The 22,930-nt window shown below is 34.7% G+C and overlaps 3 protein-coding genes across 11 annotated transcripts in view; 1 reads left to right on the top strand and 2 right to left on the bottom strand.

Annotated features, from left to right (window-relative positions):
- Ufd4 (ubiquitin fusion-degradation 4-like) overlaps positions 1 to 3,013 on the bottom strand; it is a 95,894-nt gene extending 92,881 nt beyond the window's left edge. For 8 of the 9 annotated variants that reach the window (XM_071598592.1, XM_071598589.1, XM_071598593.1 and 5 more), the window contains exon 1: positions 2,797 to 3,013. The gene's annotated coding sequence lies outside the window, so the exon portion shown is untranslated. Of the gene's footprint in view, positions 1 to 1,982; positions 1,998 to 2,796 lie in introns of those variants that run through there. The other variant, XM_071598590.1, reaches the window with a different exon arrangement.
- Positions 3,014 to 4,166: 1,153 nt separating this feature from the next.
- Rsph9 (Radial spoke head protein 9) lies at positions 4,167 to 9,021 on the top strand. The gene is made up of 5 exons (XM_071597639.1): positions 4,167 to 4,315; positions 4,382 to 4,523; positions 4,586 to 4,724; positions 4,824 to 4,970; positions 8,861 to 9,021. Exons 1-5 carry the CDS (start codon positions 4,167 to 4,169, stop codon positions 9,019 to 9,021), a joined length of 738 nt encoding a protein of 245 aa, XP_071453740.1.
- Positions 9,022 to 13,172: 4,151 nt separating this feature from the next.
- On the bottom strand, positions 13,173 to 22,160 carry LOC139700088 (putative E3 ubiquitin-protein ligase UBR7). Its single transcript, XM_071598588.1, has 9 exons — positions 21,764 to 22,160; positions 21,362 to 21,498; positions 21,223 to 21,280; positions 20,997 to 21,146; positions 19,339 to 19,438; positions 17,670 to 17,792; positions 17,486 to 17,583; positions 15,819 to 15,981; positions 13,173 to 13,711 (listed from the first exon to the last, which is right to left on the bottom strand). Exons 1-9 carry the CDS (start codon positions 21,926 to 21,928, stop codon positions 13,551 to 13,553), a joined length of 1,155 nt encoding a protein of 384 aa, XP_071454689.1. The 5' UTR covers positions 21,929 to 22,160; the 3' UTR covers positions 13,173 to 13,550.
- Between the last annotated feature and the right edge of the window lie 770 nt (positions 22,161 to 22,930).

Genomic DNA, 22,930 nt, shown 5'->3' with positions numbered 1-22,930 from the left:
AGAGCCCTACTTGGTGTGCCATTTGGAAAGCATTTCAAGTAGAGTATGCTGTACATTAGATAGAATGTTAGATTGTAGAGCCTTAAGCACCTAATATATTTAATTAAAAAATTTTGGTAAAGATACGCAAATAGACACATACTATTAGTTGCTTAAAGATAATTCGACAAAAATCACGATCAGATTATATGCAAATCCAATTAATAGAAAAGAACAAAATATATGTTCAGTAAAAACCAGAGTTTTACCACAGCAAAATATTTTAATTATTTTATCTCTGAAATTGTTAAAAACAATAATTTTGGGCTAAGACTAGATATTACTTGGTAAAACTCAATGTTAATGAGTTTACACTTCCACCTTAATGGCTGCATTTAAGTTGGTGAAAAATGCATTATATTACAAATAAATTTGCTGAAAATAATATTAACGATTCTGCCTTTAATATGGAATGGCAAATTATATTATCATGCCTGGAAGTGTAAGGGTAACTATAAAAGGAATAATATTTCCAAATATTTTATTATAAATTCTCATATAACACTCCAAAACACCTAATTGCAACCAGAAACATATCCAGTGAACACAGTACATCCACACAAAATTACATGATGGAGGATGGTGTCCAAACACCATACCACCCAGCCACAACCCATGGTAGCCTGCATGGAATTATACACATATAATTTGTTTGGCATTGAAAGCTATTTCTTCCTAAATGTAATCAACCCTTAAACTCTTGAGATCACCATTTAATGTCCTTTCACTTTAATTTTTCCATGGCATGCTGACAGTTGAAGAGAAAGCTTGCATATCTCATGCATATCATCTACCTAACAGAATTCATTTACAAGCCCTGCAGTAAATGTATCGACTTCAGAACTAGTTAGGATTTTATGCAATTTACCTTTATATTAAAAGTAGAAAAATAATTAATTAACCATATATTCATTGACGCAGGTAATATTTAAAATGTATAAATCTCTACAGATCTATGGTTAATTAACGAGCTTTTCTCATTAAATTATGAAAATCCCCATCATATTCCCTCTGGTCATGCCTTCACTACTCCCATCTATTATTAGGGAGCCTAAGACCAACCAAACACCAAATAATAACGGTATTATTACATCCTACACCTCAGTGAATAGGCTACATATCTATCAATTCTCACAAACGAGTTATGCGTTCTAATATGCACCTAAACAGCTATTAAGACATTCTGTTCTGCAAATGATCCCACCTAGTACATCTCGACAGGCTATTCAAATCAACTAATACAACAAGAAAGTAATATTTCACGGTTCACAAAACTTCTGTTAATTGTAGAAATTCAGTCCGAAACACCAAATGCGTAATGTTGATGGTTGATAAAATTTAAATGGAATGAGAATCAAATACCCAGAACATACCCATGATCTTAAAGCATTGACCAACAACAATAACCGCCGATTAATGTTCAGGTACCACAAACACATTTTTTTAAATTTTCACTTTGCCCAATAAATCCTGAACAACTGACATACTAAACTTAGACGAAATCATTACCAGTGAAAACAGACTAGCTTTTACCGTTTAATATGTCTCACAAAATTTATAAACACGCCTTTATTGCAGGGGAGAGAAGATATTTTCACATTGACTTTCGCAATTTTTCTCAAACACAATAATACATACGACGGACGTGGTCAAGGTCGAATAAAGCAGGCTTAATAAAATAAAGGAAAAGATTGACGATAATGTAAGTTAAATATCAAGACATTAAAAAGTACTAGTTATAGATGTCAAACGAAGTCAAATATTTCTAAATAACGTCTGGGTGAATTAGCAAAAATCATTCTGATTAAAATCACTCGGAATGTTTAAAAGATAAAATGAATGTAACACCTAATTCGAGTATTAGTATCAGTAGACGCTATATATTAGCACTATTCTATCAAATCTATATCGCGAGCATAAAACATGAACAAACTATGGTTTACCTTGACACTTCCTTCGTAGGGGCTACAAGTTATTCATTTCCGGAAAGTTGAAGCGCCTAATAGTAAGCTATTATAATGAAAACAAATATGTTGAGCATTATCAATATTGACATTTAAATAATAAAAACTTCTAAATAGAAACCTATTCATACGTAAAGTACTATCAGCCAGCGTAGACTTATTTGGGTTTTATGATGCATCATCTTGCATTCAAAGAGGACTATTTGATTTAATTGCCTTTCCACGGTTAAATCAATTTAATTCAGAACTGGCAAAAAAGGTCAATAAATGTATCCAACAACGAACACGTTTATTGACGGTCTCGCGAAGATAAATCGATGGACCCAATCTAAAAATTCAGACATTTCGTAAAAAAGTTGTAATGCCTTGTACTATTTGATTCTAATTTACATCGAGGTGTTGTGACAGGCAATAAACAGCCAACACATAATAGCAAAACAGTTATGGTCATAGTTCTGAACGAAAACTAATGCGAAAATTCTCATAGATTTAATTAAAGAACCTTAAAAAGATTAACCTAAGGCCCATAATTTTCACGAAACAATATTATATTTCGTTTACTTCAAGGAATTACAGTTACAGCCACGTAATTGGAATCATTAGTAGAACGCTATTGTACGACATCGGGCCTATCACATACATATATTATGAACAGGAAAATCGTAGGTTACAACAACCCTTTGAAAATGTGGAAATCGGGAAAAACAATGGCATGCACGAGGAAAAATATACACCTTGAGCCAACAAATTTAAGTCTAGAATAAAATATAATTTTACGATACTAAAAATGTACCTTGATTAGCTGCATTCCCAACACACTGTACGCCTTATCACACACATAAACTTTAGATACAGGTACGCCAACAAGAATCCTTTCAAAATGATCACTCATTTGATTGACAACTGATGAATAAAATATTCTGAAACAAATTCGAGATCATAACTTAACATACAATACTACATTATACTACATACTGGGCCTACTCAGTTTTCTTAGGTTGGGAGTGATGTCATCAATTTTCAACACAACTTGCTCCGTCTTCTCCAATGCCAGAGCATGAAAATCGAGCCCCGTTGCCAAACGTTTCGAGCATGATTGTTACAAATGACTCTCGTCTAAGCGCATATTTCTTCAAACAAAATTGCGAAGTCAATTCTATCAAGAAAAAATTGGGATTCACGATATTAAATTGGATCTTTTGTTAAATCTTCCGTTAAAATATTCTTAACAATTTTTATATTAATCAATAGCTATAGCACCTGTACAGATGTAAAATAGGTCCGCGATACTCCAGGAAAAGTGATGAATTTGCTGTTACCAATAAGTAAATACAGTGATTATAATTAATGATAGAGCGAAATTAAAACAAGCCTTAACTGTGTTGATTAGTGTTTTCCTGTGCCCAGGATTTCTCGTATATCTTAGGGTAAATCAGTGTTTTAAACTTTTTATTCGGCTAAAACTGTTTTAAGGCGTAGCAGCTGCATGACCGTGACATATTGCTGCTCTATCGCCATTATTTAACATCCATGTAATCGCCCATTGCAGTTGACTTTACCGGACGATGTTTTGCCATGAAAATAGACCTCTCCGTATAATGCAATTTACCTCTTGAATATAACATGGTTTATTTGAATGCTCTTTATTAATTACAGAGGACAATGCCCCGGGAAGTAATTCTCTATGACTTATATGATAAAAATAAATGAGATATTTGCGTGACTACACCTTCCCCGAGTGATAATTTTTATACGGCTATAATTGGGACACTTCTAAACTAAATATCTCAAATCAACTACTTCCTCAGATAAAGATGGGTCTAGATCTTGATAGTAGTGAGGATATCTTTACTCTTCCGAGAGTACTGGGGAATCATTTTTAAATCCTTTGGCAGAATGTCAGAAGGTACTGCGTATTCACGAATTCTTCCAATCATAAGTCATGATTGTTGATTTATGTAAACGTTTCGATGAGGTCATATGTCACGTGGTATATCAAGAAACAAGTCAAGCATCTTCGGCGCTGTTGGCGGTGATTTTGCTTTTAATTTTACGTGCCCTAATTGAATTGATTCAGGAGTTTTCATGGACGCAAATAAATTAGCCCGAAATATCGAATGTATAGCACATTCCGTAAATTGTCTATCGATTGAGGAACGTACAATGCTGAAGTGCTCATTGGTGATTCTCCAGAATGAAAATCATTTTCGTAACGTATATTTTTGGGGCAAAATATATGGTACAGACCACAATTATTACATCTCATATGGATACCAAAAGGACGCTTTGGCGGATATTATATTTTATTACAGGTAAAATTATAATTATATGGTCAAATCTGTCGTAGTTAACGGTCAGTAATTGCATTTTTTCTTCAGCACGGATTGCGTGAAATGGGGTATGTTGCCATCATCGTCGGACTTCGACTCATCTTCCTTAAAATATTGCATTACTCCGTTTTCTGGAGATCCAGCGCTATTGAAAGATAGCCAAAATGGTTTCGCAAATGAGGTAGTGTTAGTGAACGATAAGCAATTTCAAAACAATTGTTGTAACTTTAATAAATGCATGTTTTCATACAGGCGCCGCTGATTAAGATTAAGGAGGAGGACAGATTAGCCGCGACCATATCGCTCATAAACGATGAGGCTATGATAGTACCAAGGGGGGCATTATTCAAAAATGTCAATGGAGTTGTGATAGAAAATGAAAATTTTCGAGGTATGAATTGTTAAGAAATTTCAACGAATGGGAATAGGAACATTTTTCATCTTAATTATCTATTGGTATAACTAAACAAAAACACTTAATTCTAAACAGGGTTAAATTTGGAAGAGAGTAAGCATTTGGAATCATACCTTCATTACAGAATTCCAAAGAATAAGTGGAGCGCTAACCTTTATAAGCGTGCTGATTTTTCATATGAGATGGATTTTTTGGACTCAATTGATGGAGATGTTCCAAAAGGTAAATCAAGAAAGAGATTGTATAAAGAAAATATAGGCAGTAAAAAATTAAATACATTCTATATCTTGTTTAAAAAATACGATTGTGTGGTGCACACTATTTATTAGCACTTATTCACATTGCCGCCCCCTTTTCAAAAAACTTTGTATTCTCCCTCTTCCCTGTGTGTATATGCTAAGTGCTATTGTTTATGCTAAACGCCATATTTCATTATATACCAATAACAATAGCATTCACAATCATTATACCAGGACCTGCAGTCATCTACATGTGAACTTCATCAGAACTTGCAAGTCCACTTTTTCCCCCCATAACATGGGACTCTTATTGTATAATAACCTTCCTCTGGTTATCAAGAGCATAGAAAAAATGTCCACCTTAAAATTCAAAGTGAGGGACTTTTTCATGCTACACTTATTCTACACTATTGATGAGTTTCTGAATATGTAACAATGTATTGTATTTTATGTTAAGATCTTTGACGTGCTGTATATCATGGAACATGAATGTACCCAGACCCTCAGGCAAATGAATAAATAGGAAAACATTTAGTCCAAACACAATTTGATAAATCGATATTTAACAGAGAAAAACCTAATCTTCAAGTTTCCAGGAAAAACTATTGATACCACAACTATACACAATTGAGTCCCCAATGAACAGTGCAGGATTTGTAAATAATCTAATATTTTCAGAAAGTATGCCTGACCATTGTTAGTAATTCTCACTACAGCTTCCAATGGGATTTTAGCTTGTATTTCAAGGAAGCAGTAAATGAGAATAATGTGTCTCTTGGTAGTTAGTGAATTTTATTATGTGAGAGGATCAAAGTAATTAATATAAAGTTTATTGTTTTCATTAAGATCTAATAATATCATAGAAATCAAACATTGGCAATCCCCTATTTGGACACAAGCTCTTCAGAATTTTCAAAATAGCATTTCGTTATTCACACAAAAAAGATTACAGGCGTGTTTCACAACATCAATTGCAAATTCTATTCTCTATCAATTCTAGTTTCAATGGTTTAGTTTTCTTTTTTCCAGGTTCTTGCAAGGGCTACATTAAGCATGCACTGATCTCACAATTAAAAGGAACATCATTGTCATTGGGATATCCAGATTCTCATGTCATATCCCAATTTGAATGAACAATTTCCAACATTTTTCGGACATTCAGTACTTTTCCCCATTCCTCCCTCAAATTTTTGAAAGAATTAGTAGAGTAATTCCAGACTTTTCCCAATTATTCTGACCAATAATTGAATCCAAATTTTTTATGAAGGCATGTTTTCCATGAATAAACGTGTAATAGCACTATAAAATATATTTGAGGTCCTGGCAATGTTGTTGTACCAGGTTTTACTTTCGTTTTACTGTCTTGAAGTCTTTTGAAATTTATTTGTTATTATTTCATCTTGTTATTTTTATAATTATTTAATAATTTTAATAATAATAATAATGGTAAAATATAAGATATGTCCCACAAAAACAAAAAATGTATGCATACATTTTGAGAAATGGTTATAATAAAATTCACTCCTCATGCCTTGACAAAAAATATTGATCCAGGTAATAAAAACAATTTTTGACATTATTAAATTTTAACCAAACTTTAAACATCTGGTATGAGTCAGGAGGAGATATTAAACTAAGTATCAACTTGGATAATTTAAAAGTATTTAAAAAAATTACTTAGTGGATTACTAAAAAAATGTATCGTTTCAAAAAGAAGTTCATTTAATGAATATTTAAATTATTTTTTCAGTAACATTTGGTATGGGGACAACTGGGATGTTCCTTACCTTGAGATGGACAAATGTAATAACTTTCTTGAGGTGGATATTGGGACATAAAGTGCATGTTTGGAATATTTGAGAGATGATACTAAAGCTTTTTCAAATGACTCCAACTTGAAAACCTTTCACCCTCTTTTTATACATAACTAGTCTTAGAATCTATCAGGTTGAACAAACAATGTTAAAATAAACCCGGGAAAACAAAAGAGTGATAGAATTTTGTTATTTAGACATAATATATAATTAATGTTGTCAATTGCAGATTACAGTCACTAAGCAGATAGAAAGGTTTCCCAAATCTATTTAAATTCTTTCCTAATGATGACGGATTTCCAAAGTAACTATATCAAAGTCACATCACATGTAATTATAATACATAGCTCAGAACAAGTTTGTAATACATCTGTCATCCTGTGACCATCTGTAATCCTAAGAATTTCTATCAATGGAATATTCTTATCTAAGACTATTAGTCATGGAGAATAATGGCTTCTGAGAAAATAAGATCAGAAGCAATTGACAATTTTTGCCACAGAAGATTAATGATACGATTAGACAAAATAACTGATGAAGAAGACCTCTGTAAAGTGAAAACCATATGGAAGGAAAAACAAATAAAGAATACTAATTTGGAAGAACTAGGATGATTTATGAAAAGCAAACAATGAAGGATATCAGCCTTAAGAACTAAATTTACTATGAAGTCATGAGTGGCAAACAGGATTACTTGTAAGCTGCTATAAACTAATCCTTGGATTGATAAGTTATTATGATGAAAGTTTTTCACAATTGCATAACTAGAAGATTATCAGCAACATTCACTCAGAGTGCCCATTTACTCAAAAGGTTTCAATTTTGAGACTTCTTGATAAGGGTCCAATCTCTGGAACGAATTCTGCCTGGAAATATTTGAAAATATTGTTTAAAAGGCCAAAATAGTGTTACTAGAACTTTTTAGTGAGACCAACCCAGGTTACTCGAGGTGGTGGAAGCCAAGCATCTGCAGGTTTTGCTCATTCGATTTTCCATGGTGCTTTTCTTGCTTCATCCCTTTTCTCATTCAACATCCACACCAGATAGTTCCTTCAATTTCTCATCCTCCTCCTTTCATTCCCTTTCCTCTATTGTCTTCGTATTACCCTGATGTTATTTCTTTGATCCGCACCTCATGAGGATATTTCTTCCTGGGCTTACGAAGTATTTTTGAACAATGTATTAAGAATAATAAGAAGACCACTAAGGTCTTGTCATCTTCTCCAGATAAATTTATGCTCACGAAAACCCATGATAATTGCTAAATTAAGCTAACCTGTAAAGAGATTAACAACCAAGGATTAACAATCACCCTATTGCTTGTGACTACTCTCAGTCTGGCAACCTCAATTGATTCTTCATGTTGCTTCACTTCACTTGCTTGTTTCCTTGTGGGATTTCCATAGAACATTGCCGTTACTCTAAGAAGTGCACCTCCAACTTCTAGAAGCATTGTCTTCTGATTAGTTCTAAGCATGCACTAAGAGATAGTCTAAAAGATACATGAAAAAAATAATAATAAACTAAAAAGTCAAGTTCATGAAAATGGCAAGTCTGAAAAAATAAATTTACATAATTCAATCAAAATTTCTAAATCAGGGTTCTTACTTGCTTAGACCTGGGTAAGGCTGTGCAGAGCAACTCCTAACTTCAAACTGGCCAGTCAATAGTCCTAATATTCTTCAAGTTGGCTTGTGTCAGTGGGTAGAAACTTCCTTAAATTATTAACACTTAGGTCCTTCAATATAGATTTATGCCTTTCTTAGGACAGGCATTGTGCCCAGATCAAGTAATGTTGGATGGAAATATACTCTCCAACTACTAATTTCTTTCTAGCATTCATGAAAGTCTCAAAGAGTGAAACTTAGAATTGAAGGACTCTGAGATTGCAGAACTACTAATTGGTGAGATTGGTTTTGGAATGCATTGCTGGAAAATGCATTCCAATCCACATCATTTTTTTCTCATCAGCTTGGTAATAAATAGCCAAATTCACCTATTCATCAACCATCATCATAGGGTTTTTACATTAAATGAAGACCCACTTGCAAACTTACAGGCTGTTGGAGCTTGCAGTATGAAGATGGAGGGCAAATTTTAATTGTACGAAACCTGTTTTGGCCTGGAATGACATTCATTCATGTCATTGGGACATCTGAATACTATTTCAACTATACTGGTGATGGGAAGAAGAATATTGATGTACCATTCATGCTTTAGCAGACTATGATTTCTTTAATCAATATTTTGCTGATACACATTCAGCATAAATTATTCTGTAGCAATTGAAAACTAAGTGTAAAATAAAACATTCATATTTTGTTTTCTCAAAATAGCTTGTACAGAATCTAGGAATCAATTTTTATGCAATAAAAAAATATGTGAGCAACATTTTCAAGTGAATCAAATTGCAATTCTATCAAAATCAGACATACTGATTCTGAGACTTTGCTTGGATTTTAACATTCTCCTTATTCAACAAAAATATTCCCAAAGGTGACATCATTCAATGCCCAAATGGGTCATTATGACCAATGATTAATAATAAATTCATTCCTTGCTTAGCTCTTAATATTTTGTTAACCTATATTTCAAAACAAACACTAAATCTTCATATTTTGGAGTAAAAAACTTAAATTAATACCTATTAAGTATTGATGATTTTGTGAGCAAGTGATTTAAATTATAACTTATTAAGTATTAAAGATTTAGTGATCAAGTGGTTTAAAAAAAATTATTTTGTCTTTTTCAGGATTATCTAATATTTTTGACATAAATAGACTATCAGAATGAACTAAATTAACCAGCTTCTTCAATAGAACGCAATGCCATCATTTATTGGGATTTTTCTGCATTCTTTAAGTTTATAATATTTATCTTTTGTAATTAGGCATTCTCTGGCAAATGGCTTCCTATTCTATCTTATGTCCCCCAACTTTAACACTAACCTTAGCCTAACAATTTTAGAGAACCTCATTACTTTAACTTTAATGCTGATCTCAGCCTATTATATTGCATAAATGACTAAGTACCTTTGCCATACAAAAATATGCTACATATCAATGTTTTCACCAATCTTTCCTTAACACCCTCACTCAAGGTCATAAATGCCCTCCTCCTTGAAAATGTTTATTTGCCTAATGGCATTCTTCTTCTCTACATGTCTATACAACTTTGATTGACTCAGTCCAAAACACTTCCACTCTTCTATTTGCTCTAGGTTTTGCTCTTAAGTTTTACCAGGTGATTTTCCAAAAACTATTAAAGATGCACAGACTGGATGTAAAATTAAGTATTTCCAGACCTCCATTGTTTTTACCTCATGAATAAATTGACAAATTTCCGAACACATCATGATGTAGCCACTTACAAACAAGGGCGCAAATGTAACACCAGGTGACATCTCTACATAGTTTAGACTAAATCCCTGAAAGAGGATAAAAATCAACTCATTGGGAAAAGTAAACAATTGACATTTGAGAACTCTATTTGAGATTGTAAATCATAAGGAATTCCAAAGAAGCAAGCAAAGTAAAATACATGGCTCTTTTAACATATTTCCTTCATCTTCCCAAACATCTCTGCAGCCTACTACATCATACACCAATGATGTAATTTAGAAAGTTAGTATACATATATAGTATCATAAGAATGAATTTTTTCCGAATGTGATTTTTAATTTTCCTTAGTCTAAATTCTTTAATGTTTTTATGTAATCTAATGTGTCTTTATAATTTTAACGCACTGAGTTGGATAAAATTCATTTCTGGAAGATGGCATTGATACCTAGCTTTTACTTATATAAAATAAGTCATCTAGCACTAGAATTTCTTCACATGATTTTAGCGTAAGAAAATGCATTTTTCAACTCTTAATAAAATTACTATTGATACATTTTTATTGTAATGATCACAAGAATGAAAACTTGTTCTCACAGCATTATTTCTTCATCAAATAACTGTTAACTTGGTCAAATTCACATGCACGTAGAATCCTGCTACCTTTAATAAAATCAATGGTGTCCCAAGGGACGTTTCCAGTGTGACACAAAGGGGATCGGGGAAAGTCACATTAAATATGATGAGTCTTACCAAAACAATTGTGCATTATACAACATCAGTCATATTACACCATTTACGTAAGTATAAGCAATTGAGTATTTGGATGGCTAGACCCTTGGTAACCAAAAGCGAGAACGGATAAAGCATGGTGGAATATTTGCCTGGGACAGGGTAAAGGCAGGATGGACCCGGTCACGAGACTCTTAACCCAGGCTGGGCCCTCATTCGTCGGAAAGAAAGGAATAAAGGTAGGATGGATGCGGTCACGACACTCGTAACCCAGGCAGAGCCCTCGTCCAAAGGAGTGTCAGCAATAAGACACGCTGTTGCAACAAGCACAACACAGCCCCGGCCTAACATCCTACCAGTCACCACCAGATAACCAACTAACTGCTTTTTGCCCCACGACCAGGTCTTTTATACCCAACTTAGGAGCCAGGGAAGGAATACTATGTCGCATACTTGCGACAATGGAATCCATTTGTCATTAAACATATCATGTTATTGCATAGAAATTTGTCAGAAATATTACCTTTAAATATTTCTGCAAGATTTCCTGCTAGTTTATACATGCATGTATGCTTCTTTTGTGGATGGCATGATTTAAGCATACCTGAGAATAAAGGTGACCAAGTATTGCATCAACAGTGCAAAAATTTACAAAAGAAAACAGCACAATTTTTTAAAGTTGTTACATTTATCATAAATTTCAAGAAACTGTGGGAGATGCCACGACATTAACTTTTGATGGAGTCACCCACTAATATACATCACGATGCAACAATTTCAGGGTAAAAATCATTCGCCTTGACTGGGATTCAAACCCAGATCCCTCGACATCTGGGCGATTGCTTTGGCTAAAGCACTCAGTCGGTTGGAATCCCAGTCGAGACAAATGATTTTTACACACTGAAATTGTTGCACTGTAATGCATTTATTAAATAAACACCTTATCAATTCATTTGATGTAAAATGATCGAGTATATGGGATAATAATATCATTTTTGGTGGGAGTTACTTGAGAATAACCAAGCTACTCTCTTTGGGCATCCTGCAATATGTTTTATTCAAAGAGGAATTTGTTAACTTTCCATAACACAATATCAGGTCATATTTCCCTCTGCGATTAAGTGTGCAAAAGAGAGGTTAAATATACTCCATGAAATTACAAGAGTCAACTTCCTGGTTAATCTGGACCTCGGGTCCCATGGAGTCCGAATTAGCCAGGATTCACTGTGTTAAAGATTTGCACCCCTACAGTACTTAGCAATCTTCTAAACATTTTTGTCTCTTTGGGCTCATCAGTCTATATTCTTCAATATTTTTGCAGTCTGACATGGAGAATATTTTTCTTATTTTTCAATGACAGCATAATTAATTACTAAATTTACAAGTTAAAGAATAGTGACCGTAAATCTGTATACATATACGAGGGTCATCCGGAAAGTAGTACCCGTTCGTGCCACATGAAGTGCTGACGACGCGAGTAGCCGCTGGACGAGGTCAGATAGCTTCAGTGGCTTGTCTGCCTTCTCTGAGCCAAGTTGCGTGACGCTAGCATTGCCTGTGTTGTTTCTGTGATTGTTTACAATGTTTAAAAAAATTGAGAACGCCGCCAGTTGTGAAGTGAGGGCAGTGATTAAATTCCTCAATGCAAGAAACGTTCGCCCATGTGATATTCATCGCCAATTAAAGGAGGTGTATGGAGACAATGTAATGGACGAGTCGTCTGTTCGGCGGTGGTGTCGCAACTTCAACATGGGGAGGGGGAACACACACGACGATGAGCGTTCGGAGAGACCGTCTGTCATTACAGACCAACTGGTGAGCTCAGTTGACGAATTCGTGAGGAACGATCGGCGCGTCACAATTGATGACATCTGTGAGCATTTTCCCAATGTTTCTCGAACAATTGTTCATGAAATTGTTAAACACCATCTGCATTATGCAAAAATTTGTGCAAGATGGGTCCCTCGCGTATCTCAATGAGCTGGCGGCGAAGGACTATGCAGCAGGAATACAGAAACTTGTCACACGTTATGACAAATGCCTTAATTTGCTTGGAGATTATGTTGAGAAGTAGTTTAAAGTATCCTCTTTCAAATAAAATTTTTTATGTTTGTTAATATTTACTTTTGTGTCTTTATTTCACGAACGGGTACTACTTTCCGGATGACCCTCGTAGTTTCCCAGTGAATTTTCAGGTGACAAGTTCATATCATAGTATGTTCAACTATTTAATTTAGCAAATGCAAAATTTCACGTGTGTGGTAAAGTAGCAGGAATATATTTACACATATGTCATAAAATCATACAAATTTAGAGATGGGAAGTTAAATATTCTTTTTATTACTTTGCTGAAAACATACACTAACAATGATCAAGAATGTATCCATGCTTGATTGCCATAGTATCAACCAGGGATCATTTTAGTGTTATAATAAAGAATACATTAACCCAAGTCCATAAATTTTCAACCTGACCGGCAGTCTCAAACATTGAAATGCAATCACATGTAAGACTACTAAAATATTTTAATTTAGTACTGCTAAGTTCAACCATTTATATAATTTTTAAATACCCTCTAAAATGACAAACAATTATAACTTATACAAGGTTAAGTGGTCAACCAAATACAGTATTTTATAAGTATTCAAAATTTTGTTATGTCCAAGTATAAAAAAAAGATTACTGATTACAATAATGAGGAATATTAGCATCCACCCTTTGTTTCTTACGCGACTCCATTTCTGAGAAAAATTCCCTTATATCCTCTTCTCTGACCACCTTTTTGTTATCAGCAAACTTTTTTAAGTATTCTTTCAGCTCTTCCCGCATCAGACTGTACTCTGTAAAACAAGGTTAACTGTTAATATGTCATTATAAAATAGATAACTATGAAAAGCAGTAAAGCAATGGGAACATCAAGCTCCAGTAGTATTTTAAATATGAAGAGCGCAGAAAAACACAGATGATGTAATCAGTGGCTAACCAAGAGGAAAATATTAAGGGAGAAGTGCAAAAATACAACACTGCCACAGTGAACAACAATATTCCATTCATTGGCCCTAAGTCTCACCCTAGAAGAATTATAATTTCCATCCGAACTTAAAAATCACACGTAAAACCATAGATTTGTTAATCCCAGCAATGTGAACATGGTACCAATACTTTACTAATACACAACCGTGATTGTCCATTATACAGGACCAACAGTGTCCTATATACCTTTGTATATAGGACCCTGTTATATATAATATACCTTTGTAAAGTAAAAAATTCTTATAATTACATGAATGCAAATTAGTTTGGGATAAATAATGTTCAAATTTCAGATTTACGAAACCAATGCTTCTGCAAAATCAGATGAAGAATGTGCTGAAGCATAAAAAAATGCCACAAAAAATTTCCATTTAACCTTCTCTTTCGGACAAGATAAGTCTAAAATATTAAGAAAAAATTTCATTTATAATAAATATACACAGAATAAGAGTAGTTGAAAGGGGATGTTATTCATCTTAGAATCAGCAGTCACAGTTTCTTGATATGAAGTATCTACCCCAATGATTCTTAACCTCTTCAGTTGCCGACACCCCTTAAATTCTCAAACACTGTTCTTGGATCTCCTTGCAAATATATTAAATACATATATTATTTACCCAATACTAACTCATATGGAAAGAAGATGTGTGAGATTTTGGCAGTAAACGTGAAGTTGAGTAAATTCCAATCACCAATAATAAGAAATTTAGAAAGCTCCAATAACATTATTTAGTTCAGCCGGAGGTCATCAATGGGGAGAGGCAAGGACTTGACGGCAGAAGATGTCAGTACCGTAAGCACTGTTCAATGTCAAGTGTGTAATGAAGTAGGTGGGAGGAGAGGGGAGGTTTAGTAAGGTGGGGGAAGGGGAAGGGAGGAGAAATTTCTAACAATGCACCTCTCCCTCCTCCACACTGCTACACCTCCTCTTTTCCCCCCACCTAATTCACTACTCACTTGATATCAAACAGTGCTATGGTACTGATGTCTTTTCGCTGTCAAGCCCTTGCTTCTCCCCATTGATCGTCACCAGCTGAACTAAATAATGTTATCGGAGCTTCCTCAATTTCTTATTATCGGCTGCAGGAATTTTCCTAATGGTTGACAAAAGTCAAGTTAATCAGTTTTTAGTGAATTATGGAAATCTAAGGAAGAATGAAGACATCTACCTTAATAAGCATTCAGAAATCAAAAGAGTCACTAAACCAAGTAAGTAAATTATAATAACTCTCTACATTGCAATGACTTGAATAAATACTTTCAGATGTGCTCATTTGAAATCTAAGTAGATCCAATGGGATGCTAAATCCTGTGACCAAGTAAGTGGGTCATTCAATTAGTCCTTAATGAAAAAAGGAAAAAAATTATTTTGGGTAAATTTTTTTATTTTTAAACAATTTAAATGACCATAGCAAACTCTTAATCCACCAGACACAACTACTAGTTGCAGTGAAGTTCTTTGCATGCAAATATTTGGCAAGATTTTTATGCTACATGTTGTATGTCCAGACATCCTTGTGTATATCACCTGTGGAATCCCCTAGTTATCTTTCATCTTCCTGTGAAAATTTTCCAAACCTCCATTTCCATTTTGTAGAAATACAACTCAAACCTAGAAGCAAATAGACCGTAGTTTTCTCATTTTTCAGACTGGAATGTATCAAGAAAAACAACAACCCCTAAATAAACATCTGCACTCAATTTCTCAAGAAACTTCCCCTTGTTCGACACTCAAAATTACTTTTACCGTTTTCTTATATCGCCACCATTCTTATGTACTAATCTCATAAGTTACTTTATTTTCAGGCACACCAGGGAGTCGAACCCAGGCCCTCCAGTCAGTAGTCCAATGCACTACCACTAGACTACCTCTTTGCCTTGCCTATATGATATATAATAAAAAAATTATGAGACCTTGTATGGCTTCCACTTTCTGAACATGACCCAGTGAGGACAGGGCCCTCATTCCCTCCTCATACTGTGAGCCATGCTCTTTTGCTTTGGCTGCTTCCTCGTACACTTGAACTGGATCATCTTCATCAGTGAGAAAACTAATTTTCAGCTCTTCATACATATCCTGAGGGAATACACAACATCATAAAATGTTAAGGCATGATAATAGAACATAAAACAAGTAATAATATATTAATAGTGTTTCAATGTCATGCAAAGCCACAGGACTTACTGCACATCTAAGACTAATTGAAGGATACACGAGGACAGTGATCAATGCCCATTCAATGTCGACAATTATGTGAAGAGAGTACTAACATCTGGTAACTAATTATGTTCAATACACTGAAGTGTTCACCACATCATTAAGTAAAATATCAATGTTGGAGCATCAAAATGAACTTTCTTGAAAACAGACCACAATGGATCTTTTTGGTTTTTGGACCTACAATTTTTATTACATTACCTCACAAACCACTTCATGGCGTTTACTTAGGTCCAATGATTACATAAAATATGGAATGAATGATTTTTGTTTTAATTTGATTAGCATTATTAGAGTTGATTTCACACAATCAAAACATTTAAGCCCTCGTGGCTGATGTCCAAGAAAAACAAACTGACTGACCTGAAATGCCATTTCGAATCAAATTAAAGACAGCGAAAAATATAAAATGGTTTGAGTTTTTGAGCAGCCAATTAATGGTTAAACTTTTGATGCATATGATTGGTAAGAAAAACATGCAGACAAGTTCCTATGAACTCGTGATATTTTATGACAAATTTTATATGAACACCTAAGTAATTAATGATCCACAAAACATATGCCATGACTAAATTCCTTCAACAGCAAAGTCATGGCAATAGGCCAAGGGCAGCTATGATATAGACCAGTGATATGAGTAGCAGAATACAAATCTATTTTTCAATATGCGCCTGGCTTGAATAAATGTAATTTTTCTTTTATAATCATGGCGGGATTAATTTTCAATCACAAGTAATAAGTAGTGCATCATCATTATTACTGGGATGAATTTTGAGATAGGTTATCATGATACGAAAATAAATATGGGTTGCATTTTTTATCCCTTACCAGTAAAAATACCCATCTTACAATCAGGACAGGAGAGTAATTTAGAAGCAACACTTCACCCAACTTTCTAAGCTGCAATTTCATCAATCTCAACTCTCAGTGAGATGGTCATCATAAAGTCATGTGTTGTTAAAAATATCAATTTCCCAATAACCATTCACACGATCTTCATTCCTCTATTTGCAAAAAATGAACTGAGGAGTTTTATTTCTTTAAGTTGAATAGCCACCATGGGGCAGGATAAGAATGAACATTTCTTCCAGACCACAACTAGTATATGCAATGTATATGTATATATATGTATATATACTATTTTCCTTCCCATGGACTGCAACCTTGACATTGGGGGGAAAGCTTTTGTGTTCCAATGACCCCCAGAGTTTTGCTGGAGGGAGCAATGATGATTGCTCCAGGTAGGTTCACCCATGCTCATGGAATATCAAATGATTTAAATTTCTCAAGACGGACAAACCTATCCAAAGCCACAGTAAATATAACATATAGAGGGTAAAATAAAAATCAAGACTAAACATACCTTACATTTTTTGCAAGAACAGAGTACTTTCCTCCATCCCTCTCCCCAATAAGTTGCACCTTTAGAAGGTATTGCCTTATATGTTAATAGTTTACAAACTGGAAGAGAGTTGAGCATTTGTTTAAGACATTCATTCAATACTATATTATCAAAGATCTTAGTCATGAAATGACAACTTATTTACCTTCTTCCTCGCTTTCAGCTGATTTTTTTGACGGCGAGCCTTTGGGTACAGAATCATCTGTTTTGGTAACTTCGGTTGTTATGCTATTAGATGACGTGCCTTCTGCAGTTTTTACATGGAAAACTAAGAGTAAAATTGTAGATTACTTTCAACTACCAGGGTTTGGCAAATTTTCAATAATTGGTTTCCAGTTTATGGGAAGAACTTGAAAAAATCAATCTCTGAACATGTCAAAACAATCTGAAAAGAAAATACTTAGCTATTGCACATATATTATATCATACACGACCAAGGTTTAGACCTACAAAGTCATCATCAAGTAAAGTACAGAGGGCACACAGCTTTATATGGTAGGCAGAGAAGAGGAGGGGGGGAGTGTTTGTGAAGTGGGAGGAAAGGAAAGAGAAGGGAAACTGGTGTGTATGCATTGGGGGAGAAGGAGAAGGCTGTTGGGTAAGGCGTCAGGGGGGGTAGAGGTGCTATGGAACAGAGTGAGGTCCAGGAGGGGGGAACGGGAGGAATATATTAGGTCATTAACTAACATACCCTTATGATGACTGTTCTTGCAGATTTCCAACCGTTCCAAGGCATCTAATCTTAAGCCTTTTTTCTCTAAATGTACAATTTTAGGGACAAAGTAGCTGGAGTGGTTATTGTCCATAAGGTCTGTGCAAAATTGGAAGAAAGATTTCTGTTTTTAAAAACAGGTGCAGCATTCTTTCACACAATCACTGAATTTCCTCCCAGTTTGTCCAAAGTTAAAGGCAGAGCACTCGCAACACAATTAATAAACTCTACATTCAGAGAAAAAAGGCTTGAGATTAGATGCCTTGGAACGGTTGGAAATTTCCAAGAACAGTCATCATAAGGGTATGTTAGTTAATTACCTAACGTATTCCTCCTGTTCCCCCCTCCTGTACCTCCCTCTGCTCCACAGCCCCTCTCCCCCCTGATGCCCTACCTAACTGCCCTCTCCCACCCTGACCCCAACCACCTTCTCCCCCTCCCCCCATACACACACACCAGTATCCCTTCTCTTTCTCCTCCTCCCACTTCACAAACACCTCCCCCCTCCTCTTCTGTCTACGATATTAAGCTGTGTAGTAGTTTAGGGGAGGCGACATGACAGCCGAGGTCATTTGCACCATTAGGCATTAGCCTAATCTTTACGAAAGTTGCCAGGGGGTCCACAGCTTAACGTTCCATTCGGCAGATAGCGTACTCACTCACAGTGCCCTCCACAAAGCACCTCAAGGTGGGATCGAGATACCACTGAAAAATACTCAACACTGCCGGGATATGAACCTGGGCCCTCCGGGTGGGAAGCCAGTACGATCGCAACCGCACCATCTCAATCCCCATTAAGCTGTGTCCTCTGTACTTTACCTGATGATGACTTTGCAGGTCGAAACATAGATCATATATAATAAAATATATGGAATAACTAAGTATTTTCTTTTCCAATATGAATCGCTCCCCCACAAAGTGATGCCTAAAACCATTCTAAGTCAAAACAAAATGAGACTATCAAACCCCAAAATACCTTGAATGAAAACCTTGGGTTAAACAGATGCATAAATTGTTGGAAACCAAAAACGATTTATATGTAAATGATAGTCACTTAAATTTTCCAAATTTCTTTTGGCATACCTAATAAAATATCACTGACCTGAATAGCCAACATAATAACTCAGGAATGTATACTTTTCCATACAGTGTGAACATATCATCTCAGAATAGTTTTCAGCAGGAGGTGAACTTCCCAGGTGCTGGAATGTAATGAAATTATTGTAAATAGTATGCAACATGAACATAACTGGAAGAGAAATCATAATCAATCAAACCAGTGAATCTTCAAAGTTACTATGTTACTTCTGTCAGGCACTAATCAGTCCTTCCATGGAGAGGGAATGCTTAGGGAAGGTACATATGTACATACAATTGTACAATTAACACACACAATTAGCAGTATGACTATGACAGGTAGTAATTGGAGTTGTTCCTTTTTAATTTGATATGTATAGTCATTGTACAATAAAAATGTTATTTTTATGAAGGCCTAATAGTAATGGACAAGCATGCAGATTCTTATTCAATGAAGGTCTTTAATGTGCCAGCCATCTTTATATTATTGAGACACTACATTTTTTCTAAAAACCAATGCTGTTACAATTTGAGTGCATTCTGTTGATGGCTCAATAATTTCTCTTCCAGAATCAGGAATATGATAAGGTACTATTATAAATTATCTCTCATCTCCAAGAATGCCTTTGGTGTCACTGCAATTCTTCCTCCACATAATTTATGTTTTCCCAAGGATAGCCTAATGTGATGGCCTTTACCTAACACAAACTGGTCTCAAAACTCAAAGGTTCATTATTATAATTATTAACAGGAATAAAAATTCAGGAAAAGGAAGTCAGGAATCAAATTCCTGACTTTCTTTAAAACTGTGACCATTTTCCAAAATTATTCTTGAAATGAAGTTATTCCAAATTTTTCCCAATGTCTTGAATTCCTTCCCCAACTTTTCCTCTTTCCTAACTGTACTCTTTGAATGCAAAATCATTCCATCTTTAACAAAAAGAAAATGCCACAAAAGAGTGTTTTACAGCAGTTTTGACCTCCCTCACTGTACTAGAGATGCAGAGAAAATATAAAAAAATTATTTCATATTACCTTCCTCTAATGCAGATAAAAATATCATCAATCTTCACACAATATTGATTTTTAATATCTGATTTAATTTGCACTATGATTCTAGTTCATATTGATCACCACTTTTGTGACATGAAAAGGCAAAACACAAGACTGTGCATGGACATATAATTAAAAACTTTTACATTCTGCCAAGAAAACCTATCTTAAAGTCAATTAGATGTGCCAAATTTCAGTAAAACTGAAAATTAATTTTAAGCAGGTTTTTAATAGAGCTAAATTTATTTACCTTTTTATTTATGGGATTTCATTGTGAGAAAATCCCAACTTATTCACAAATGGATAAGCAATTTTTGAAGGAAAAGTAGATAGAAATATGTATTGCTACTACCTGGTAATACTATGGTGCTAATTAGAAGATCCATTAAGTTTACATGTTTTATAATTTCATAATGCAATTTTTGCCTTGAATATTAATACAATGATTCAGTTCAAAGCATAATCTGATACGAAAAAAATAAGAGTTTGGCAAAATCATATGCATAAATTCAGGCAAACAAACTCAGAAAAAAACTACTGATAAATAATATTTAAGAATTCTTAAAAATATACCCAGCTCTCAGGAAAAGTAACACCAGCTACCCATTAGAGTATAAAGAAGAAAATTACCCGTCCATGGTACCAATCCTCACACATTATGCACTGAATCATTTCATCTTCAATATCATCATCTGGATCTGGGTATGGCCTCTTGCAAGAACAGTACACTCCTCTAAAATTATCGTTGTATGAGTTAAGTTCATTGACCTGTTCTCTTTCCTAGATAAATTATAAAGGACAATGTAAACATTGGTCACTTATAGAAACTTAATTTATGATTCAACGATCTACTCACAGGTTGAAGAGTGCATTTGCTGGGAAAGGCTCTGTTCCCGCAATCACATCGGAAATTCCTAAAAATGCACAATGCAATAACCAGTTAGGACACAGGCTTCAACTCATACCAATCTTCGATGTTCATCAACCAAATTTACCTCTTTGTGTACAATTCTACCAATTCATGATCTTCATGACAGTGGTAACTACATGCTAAGCACACGCCACCTTTATTCTCTTCATCTGCATTTATGCACGTCATACATGCATAAAGAGGCTGCCTTTTCACATATCCCTACACAGCCAAAGATTTTTAAAGAACATTTTAGAAGATAAAACTCTAGAATTAAGTTCAAACACAATTTCTGATATTTTAATTGGACAAATGCGGTCCAACAGCAAAATATATTGGCAGATGAGCCGCGGAAATGATTATCAACTAAGGATGTATGCCCATTTAAAATTATACCATTGATACAAAGAATTCAATGGGAATTGGCACGCCATTATTTTTTTTACAAATTCACTCATGTAAATATGAGAATTACTACCCTACTCACCTGGGTATATGTGCAGTGTAGGTCATCTGAACCTCCCAACACGGCATTAGCGTCTTCTTCCAATTCTTGCTCACCTTCGAGTACTTCCAACATCGTGAGACCTTTATCATCTCCTTCACGGCACTCTTTAATTTTATCAGGAGAAGAGTTAGAAGTTCCCGCCATTGTGAGACAACAATATTTCGCAAGGGATATGTTCAGTAAGCTAAACAGAAGTACGTGCTACGCTATTTTTGGGAGTTAAATTTTGAGGGTGGATAAAAAAGGGTTAAGCAACAATTTAGGATAGTTCGAATTTCAATTTAAGTTCCTAGGGCCCAAAAATACTCGGCTTCAGACTCCACATTCGTCGTCGTTTCCGCCGTAGATTTTGACAGCTGGATGTAACGATATCTCGTTCGCACCATCATTTCGATTGCTACGATTTCAACCTAAGAGATTCTCAGTTTCGTATAGATCGCCGCGTCACATATCATTCCCGCTAATAATAAACAATCAATCAGTCATGGAAATTTTTGAAAAGGAGCTCAACCCTATTACCGTTTTAATTTCATCTTGAAGGTACACTTAAGGGAGGGATCAATTGCAATTCCCACAATTGTTTGCATAAATTCACGAACCGCAGACGCCAATAAACTGCATAAGCAATTGCTTGTACGAAAAATAAATTATCCCAATAGAAAAAAGGAACTCAGACCGCTTTTAGGGAAATAGAAATATCAAGGCAATAGGAAATGATATCAAACGAAATATTAAAAAAAATATATTTAGCTTACTTGCTCATAAGCTAGTGTTGTTTGAGTTTGGGAAAACAGAAGATTTACTCTATGGGATCCTTGACCCCTAGTCTAAGGGCAAGATCCTCAGACGTAAGGTTAACATTTAATCGAATGCGGTTGGAAGCCCAACGCTCGAAATGTAAGCTAATGTAGGTAAATTCCTTCAAAACAAATCTTAAAGAAATTTTACACCATGCGATACCACCTCAAAGTGGCTTCAGTTAGTCTTCCATAGAGTGATTACCAAATATCAAAGAACGCTCATGTTTAAAAGTTGGTTTCTTCTCCTTCTTTCATAGAGAAATTCTTAATTCTTGTTTTATACATTAGTCCCCAATTGAAGTCTTTTTACATAAAAGTAAAATTATGAAATTTTAATAACAAATTT

The sequence above is a fragment of the Hetaerina americana genome, unplaced genomic scaffold (genome assembly GCF_022747635.1).
Source record: "Hetaerina americana unplaced genomic scaffold, ioHetAmer1.1.p SCAF_10, whole genome shotgun sequence".
NCBI lineage: Eukaryota > Metazoa > Arthropoda > Insecta > Odonata > Calopterygidae > Hetaerina > Hetaerina americana.
Note: the sequence above shows the minus strand (reverse complement) of the source record. Positions and strands in the feature narration are given on the sequence as shown.

Bases quoted from the DNA above. Each gene is read 5' to 3' on its own strand.
- Rsph9 (XM_071597639.1), top strand. From the start codon at position 4,167: ATGCTGAAGTGCTCATTGGTGATTCTCCAGAATGAAAATCATTTTCGT. The intron at 4,316-4,381 runs GTAAAATTATAA...TTTTTTCTTCAG, and splicing joins GATATTATATTTTATTACAG to CACGGATTGCGTGAAATGGG. The intron at 4,971-8,860 runs GTAAATCAAGAA...GCAAACTTACAG, and splicing joins TGATGGAGATGTTCCAAAAG to GCTGTTGGAGCTTGCAGTAT.
- LOC139700088 (XM_071598588.1), bottom strand. From the start codon at position 21,928: ATGGCGGGAACTTCTAACTCTTCTCCTGATAAAATTAAAGAGTGCCGT. The intron at 19,439-20,996 runs GTAATTTTCTTC...ATTACATTCCAG, and splicing joins AGGATTGGTACCATGGACGG to CACCTGGGAAGTTCACCTCC. The intron at 17,793-19,338 runs GTCAGTGATATT...TTTTACTCTTAG, and splicing joins TTATTATGTTGGCTATTCAG to TTTTCCATGTAAAAACTGCA.